The sequence below is a fragment of the Carlito syrichta genome, unplaced genomic scaffold, assembly GCF_000164805.1.
Source record: "Carlito syrichta isolate Samal-C Ts95f unplaced genomic scaffold, Tarsius_syrichta-2.0.1 Scaffold306198, whole genome shotgun sequence".
Taxonomy (NCBI): Eukaryota; Metazoa; Chordata; class Mammalia; order Primates; family Tarsiidae; genus Carlito; species Carlito syrichta.
Genome location: NW_007250294.1, coordinates 113,681 through 121,037, shown reverse-complemented (window position 1 = coordinate 121,037; position 7,357 = coordinate 113,681). Strand labels below are relative to the sequence as shown.

Here is a 7,357-nt window from a genome sequence, read left to right as displayed (position 1 = left end):
GCGGTGGCCGGGAGCGGCCACTGCACTCCAGTCTGGGCGACAGAGTGAGACTCCAACTCAAAAAAAAAAGTCTTCATCAGGAGGTGTGTGAGCCCTTTCTCGCCACTTTTTCCACTGTCACCAGGTTTTCCCCTGAATATCCCTGGGCCTTGACACTGGCTGGGAGTTCCCTACAGTAGAGGCCAACGCTGACTTGCCTGGGTCATCATCCAACACTCCACCCACGTTCTAGCAGACATGGCGAGGCTCCACTCCAGGGACAGCTCTGGGATGCGCCGGCTACACGATAGTGTTGTTTTGGTCCTGGTCTATGAAATAACCGAGGGATGGAAGACGTAAAAAATCCTTGGGGTGCAAGGCCATGACAGCGACCCCAGGGGAAGACCCGAGATTCAGATCGTGTGTCGCCAGCGGAGAACGCTCAGGGGCGGAAACAGAGGCCGGCGGGACAGCTCCCCTTCACGGTCCAGCCAGGCGCTCCGCGGGTCCCGCGCGGGGCCTCCCCCACGCTACCCCGCCGGGAAGGGGGCGGGGCGGGGCTGGGAGCAGCCAATCACGGGAGCCCTCTGGCCGGTGTCGGGGCGCGATCGCCGATTCGGCGCTCCGGGTGGGCGTGGCGAGGCGTTCGAGAAGGCTGGGGGGATCAGGGTCGAGCGTCGAGTCATCGACTCGAGCACCCGAGCTGCGGAACCGAGGAGCGGGCTTTCGCTCCGCCCGCCTCGTGGCGCTCGCTTCGGCTCTCGCTCGGGAAGCGCGGCGGTGGCGCGGGAGGGAATCCCTGACAGCATCTGGTGAGAACCGCGCATCCGCGGGGGACCTAGGGAGAGCATCCTGCCGCCCCCGGAGCCGCCTCCGGCTCCAGGCCTCAGCTCTCGGTTGCCGGCAGCTTCCCATCCCACCGCGCTTCCAGGCCCGCACCCCGCCCAGGACTCGCGGGTGTTCCCGTGTCCTGCGGGCCTACTCCCAGGGCCCCTCTGGCCCCTGAGGCAGACAGGCTCAGGGTGGGCCCGGGGGAGCAGGGTCGGATGTAGAGGGAGGCCTGGATTGGCTCCATCTCCGCGGACGGTGCTGTCAGGTGGCGAGAAGAGTGAGTGTACGGCTGCCGGCGCGTGCGTGGGAGGGAGGGCGGGGAGCTGCTGGGGAGACACGTTGCCCTGGGGTGTGAAGGGCTGGGCTCACCGTGATCTTGGAGGTCCCCTCCCTACTCTGAGTCGACGTTCCGAGTCTGGGCTTCCTTGGAAGTTTTCGTATGTTCTTTTCCCCAGCCTTGAGCACGCTGGTAAAATTGTTAGAGCTCCAGAAAGTATTCTTTGCTCCTCTGATAGGAAGGGGTGGGGTACAGCTTAGCAGTATAGATAACTGGCTAACCCAACTTTGGGAGCTCTGGAGGAGAAGCCAAACCGAGTTCTAACTCTGGAATGGGGTTCTGCGTTCCAGACCTCTTTATATAGGGCTTTTCTTCTTGTCCCTTTGAGCCTCATCCTCACTGCACTGAAGGAAGGGGATGGTGTATCGTTCTTTTCGAGGAAGTTTTACATTCATGGATGTTTATGGAATGAACGGACACAAGGCACACACTGGGTGTGGGACAGTAGCCTGAGTGCTGAAGTCATTTAGCTCTGAGTTCGATTTTTGTTCTTTCAGTGATTCAGCTTATGATTTGGGGCAAGTAAATTGTTTTCTTTGTGCTCCCTGTCTGTAAATGGGGCTAATACAAAGGCTGTGAGGATGAAATGAGTTAGTGCTTGCAAAGCTATTAGTACAATGTTTGGCGCTTGAGAAGCGCTCAGCCAGTGCTTACTGTTGTTTCCTCTGTTCGGTGGCTATTTGAATCAGGTGTTCATTAAAGTGTTCATTAAAGACCTATAAAAACTATCTTCACAAATAACTCTTTTTCCACAATTGAGTGGGACGTTCTTTATTTTTTCTGGCAAGGGTTGATCACCTTTTTGTCAGTATTTATAATGAAAAGTCTTAAGTTGAAAGAATGCAGGAAGTGCTCTTTAAGAATTGGGTTTCTCAGGCCAGATGCGGTGGCTCACGCCTGTAATCCCAGCACTTTGGGAGGCCGAGGTGGGAGGATTGCTTGAGTCCAGGAGTTTGAAACCAGCTTGGGCAACATAGCGAAACCTTGTCCCTACAAAAAGGCAAAAAAAATTAGCCAGGCATGGTGCCCCACACTTGTAGTCCCACCTACTTGGGAGACTGAGGCAGAAGGATCATCTTAAGCCCTGCAAGTCAAGGCTGTGGTGGCTGTGAGTGTGCCACTGCACTCCAGCCTGGGCTATAGAGTGAGGCTCCGACTCAAAACAAAACAAAACAAAATTTATCTTTGTGTGTAACATCTTATCCAGAACAATTAACAACATATACTGAATGCAGAAAAAAATTATTACTTTTGTTTCTGGTGCTTCTATTTGGGAAAGTGAACTGATTAAGATCTGTTATGTGGTCTGGTGTCATGTACTAAATTGTAAGTTCCTAAACATCGGAAACTAGGTCTTTCTTAGCGCTATGCCTCTCTCAGTTTTCTTTACAGTATGCTGCATAGAGTAGATACTCAATAAATATGTATGACATTGAGTGTTTTTGCTTTTAGGGCACTCATAACTCTTCATATATTTGAAAAGTTGATGGCCAGCAATTTTCAAAACTTTGCATTTTTAAATTTGATATTTCCAATGCCTTTGAATTTTCCTATATTTACCATTGAATTCAGAATCATAATTAAAGACATTTTAACAAGGTGTACAACAACAATTTGTAGAATGTTGCCAATTATGCAATTGGTGTATCTGTAAGTATATGTATTTAATTACATAATCATAGTTTATCTATAGAAGAATTGATAAGAAACCAGTAATTGTTAGTAGTTTCCAGGGGTAAGAACTGTATGAGTAGACTTTTTGTCATATAGCCTCTTGGGACTTTTCAGTTTTAAACCATGTGATTATGCTACCCAGTGAAAAAATGTTGAGTTAAAATTATTTTTTTAAAAATCTTCCCCTTCAAAAGACATTTCACCATTATTTTCATTTAAAGACTTAACTTCTTTTCTTAAAAAAAAAGATTTAGGCTTAAGTAATATGGTTGTATTATTCATGGTTTATTTATACAGCCAGTTTGTTCTCAGTTTATGCAGAATAACCACCTTTGATTACTTGGTAAATACTAAGTATTTTAGTACCGCCAGATGGAAAATTTACTGTTCTTTGTAAACTAAATACAAATTGACCAACCATGAATGATTTGCTTTGCTTCACCCAGCAAATTAAATATTACCAACAATTTATTCAGCTTAAATTTGATCAGTGGAAGAACAAACCACTTTTGGAAGAAGAGACAATCTTTAATAATTAAGAAGTGCTTAGATTTTGTGGATACAACTCTTTTGGAAGAATGCTCATTTCATTATCTTAGAGGTGCTTTCCACTGTGTAGATTTAACTTTCACTGGGGATTGTAAATTCAGAGTGGACCTATTGATGGGGCAATTTGCTTGGTCACAGAATTTTAGCCTGAGATGAGGTACCAGTAGCAGAGGGTTACTGATAGAATTTTCACTGAGTTTCGGAGTTGACACTGATCTAAAGGGTAGCACTTATTGTAATGAAATCCTTACTCAAGCTTCTTTAAATTCCTGATTACAAATTCTAAATAGTGACATATTTCCTGAAACATGAACATTGAAATCTGAGTTGATGAGGTAATTTTTTTTTTTTTTTGAGTAAGAGTCTCACTCTGTTGCCTAGGCTGGAGTGCAGTGGTACGCTCACGGCCACTGCAGCCTTGACATATTGGGCTCAGGCAATCCTTCTGCCTCAGCCTTCTAAGTAGCTGGAACTATAGGTGCTTGCCACCACACCTGGCTAATTTTTTTGATTTATTGTAGAGATGAGGTCTCGCCAGCTTGCCCAGGCTGGTCTCGAACCTGTGGGCTCAGGCAATCCTCTCACCTCGGCCTCCCAAAGTGCTGGGATTATAGGCATGAGATTATCATGCCTGGCCTGATTTTTTTTTTTTTTTTAATTTTGTAGAGACCAGGTCTTGCTATGTTGTCTAGGCTGGTCTCGAACTCCTGGGCTCAAGCAATCCCCCAGCCTCAGCTTCCCTAAATGCTGGGATTATAGATGTGAGCCACTGCGTCCTGCCAGAGGGGAAATTTTATGTTGATGTAGGGAAGTTTAAAATGTTCTAAGCTGGGTGAGGTGGTGTATGCCTGTAGTCCCAGCTACTTGGGAGTTTGAGGTAGGAGGATTGTGTGAGGCCAGGAGTTCAAGGCTACAATGAACTATGATCTTGCCTGTGAATAGCCACTGCACTCCTACCTGGGCAACATAGCAAGACCCCCCCCCCATCATCTCAAAAAATTTTTTTAATGTTCCATAAAACAAGTACCTTATTTTGAGTTTTCAAATGGAGAGTATAGCATGGCAGTCGGAGAATGAGTGAGCAGCAGAGTTGAGCAACAGTATATTTGTGTACGGTAGGGCCATAGTGCCGAGGAAAGCAGTGACTGAGAGGTGTAGGGTGAAGAGGAACTGAGGTTTGTGGGAAGCCTTTCCAGAAGGGGTGGCACTTAGATTGAGTTGTGAAGGCTGAGTAGGAGTCCAGGCAAGAGAAAAAGGAAGTTTTAGGCAGAGGTACTTGCATCTATAAATGCACAGAGAAATGGAAATCCACTAGTTGAACAGGAGACAGTATGGTTTGGCTGGCACTTTGGCACAGAATAAGGGTAATTTCAGGTAGGGGAGAAATGGTTGGAAAGATGAGCTTGGTCCATATCAGCAATTTGGACTTTATCCCATAGGTAGTATATCCTGCTTAGCTTGATAATCAGCTTTATGAACTTTGGAAATAACTTGAAAGTTTGTGGGAGGCAGGGCAAGAGGAGACAGGCAAATCACTTTGACAGCTGTTCCAGTAGTTCAGACCTAAGATGGGGGATTGGACTAGGGGAAGTCCTGGGGAGGTAGATGAAGAGAGAGATTTGAAAGCTGTTCAGGAAGTGGAATTGACAAGCTTCAGAGGTATGGGGTGAGGAACAAAAAAGCAACTATGTCAAGGCATTTGAATGGATGGAATTGCATGACTGAGTTAGAGAACTATGAAAGAAGAATGGATTTGGAACAGAAAATGAATTCAGTTTGGGACACAGACTTTTTTTTTTTTGAGTAGGAGTCACTCTGTCACCCAGGCTGGAGTGCGATGGCACGCTCACGGCCACTGTAGCCTCGACCTGCTGGGCTCGGGCTATCTTTCTGCCTCAGCCTTCCAAGTAGCTGGAACTACAGGCGTGTACCACCATGCTTGGCTAATTTTTTGATTTATTGTAGAGATGAGGTCACACCAAGTTGCCCAGGCTCTCAAACCCCTGGGCTCAGGCAGTCCTCTCGTCTTGGCCTCCCAAAGTGCTGGGATTACAAGCTTGAGCCACCATGCCTGGCATAGGACACTGACTTTAAGGTGCTTATGGTATATACAGCAGAAGATATCTGGTAAGCATGTGGAGTCATCAATTTTGTAGGCACTGGTGTGTAGATACTGATGAGGCCTTGAAGGTAGGGTTTTCATCTTACTCTTCTTTTCTTACCCAGCACTAATCACTCTGCTTTGTATTTATGGGGTGGGTAGTACGCGAGTGAATAGATTTTTGTTCCTTATAAGATATGACCTGGAATCTTGAGAAGGTAATTTTCCCTCTTAGGACCTGTGTTTCCCTTTCTGTAAAGTGAAGGAGTTGAACTAGATCATTAGACAGTTTTGCAACAGTCTGGTATGTTGGGCTCAGTTGTGAGGTTTGACAGGTAATTTTTAGCTAATAGTAAAGAGCTGATAATTGCTTGCCTTCTAAATGAGAGTTGATTTATCTCCCTTCTTTATTGCATTCTAGTATGTTTTCTTGAGTGTGAGAGAAAGTAGTGGAGTTATAGCTGGTCTGCTGGAATTTCATAACTCTCTCTCTGGCATTTCATACACCAATGGGAGTGTCACACAGGAGTGAGGGTGGAAAGATTAAGAATCATATGTTGGCAGTGGTGGGATACTGCTGGTGTGGGTGGGTTGGAGGGGGAATACATCATCAGTAAGGGTACCTGATCTCAAACCAGGCAAAGGGGGGACCAAAGAGAGGCCCAAATGTTACCTGTACGATGACCACTTGTGTATCTAATCCTGAATTGTACCCCACATCTTTAAAGTAAAAAAGCACAAGTAATTAAATAAATAACTTAAAAAAAAAAACAACCCAAAAACAATACAACAAAAAAAGAATCACTACATTAAATGGTGTGAAGGACTTACAACTGAAAAGTTCTATTTTTATGTCTAGGAGTTATCATTCTGATTATAAACACTTTTTATTTTTGCAACTTCAGGAACTCTATTTTAAGAACCTCTTAAAACAAAAAAACCAAGTCATGGAGAAGAATGGAAATAACCGAAAGCTTCGAGTTTGCGTTGCTACTTGCAACCGTGCAGATTATTCTAAACTTGCCCCGATCATGTTTGGCATTAAGACGGAACCTGAGTTCTTTGAACTTGATGTGGTGGTACTTGGCTCTCACCTAATAGATGACTATGGGTAAGACGAAAACGTTTTCTTATTTTTCATTGCAACAGTGTATTGGAGAGAGCTTGGATTTTGTAGCCATATGGGCCCAACTTCAAATCCAAGTTCTGATGCTTAGTTTTTTATGTAGCCTTGCAGAAGTCACTAAGCATCTCTGAGCCTCAGTTTCCTCAATTATAAAATGGAGTGAAAACCTATATCATAAATTATCACGAGGAATGTAGATAATGATTGAAAGCATCCATCACAGTGATGCTGTTAGTCGATGCTTGACAAATGATAACTAGACATGATATTTTTACTGTTTGTCGTTATTACTATTCAGGAGAAATGTCACTTGTAAATACTGTTGTGTGACTATAATAATATGATTCCATGTAATCTGTTTTGTGGGTTCTAATGGCAATTCTTTCAAGCTAGTTTGTATGTCAACAGCATATAAAGTAGTAGATATGGAACAAGATTTTAAAGCTCTAACTGATCTGCAAGGTAAAGTAGAATGCTGTATTACCATGACCATTGGCATTCATTTTGGTGATATTAGGTCTGTTATTGATCATAGTCTACATTTGAAAAAGGAAGGGTGAGTAATCTTTAGGGAGTGGACTATCTAAAGCAGAAATGAACCTTCCTTTTACTGTATGTAATAGCATGGCATATAGTGCACCCCTGTGGCATGAAGACATTAATGCAGTCTCCAAAGATGGTCACAAATACAATGTAAAAGGAGTTTATAGCCGGGCTTGGTGGCTCAGCCTGTAATCCCGCGCCTTGGGAGGCTGAGGTG

General features: G+C 44.7%; 1 protein-coding gene across 3 annotated transcripts in view; it reads left to right on the top strand.

Annotated features, from left to right (window-relative positions):
• Positions 1–7,357, top strand: part of GNE (glucosamine (UDP-N-acetyl)-2-epimerase/N-acetylmannosamine kinase) — a 60,083-nt gene that overhangs the window by 13,738 nt on the left and 38,988 nt on the right. Inside the window, exons 1-2 of one of the 3 annotated variants that reach the window (XM_008062966.2) lie at positions 608–791; positions 6,377–6,582. In XM_008062966.2, coding sequence (XP_008061157.1) covers positions 6,419–6,582 — 164 coding nt within the window. In that variant the 5' untranslated portion in view covers positions 608–791; positions 6,377–6,418. Of the gene's footprint in view, positions 1–607; positions 792–6,376; positions 6,583–7,357 lie in introns of those variants that run through there. The other 2 variants (XM_021714960.1, XM_008062968.2) reach the window with 2 other exon arrangements.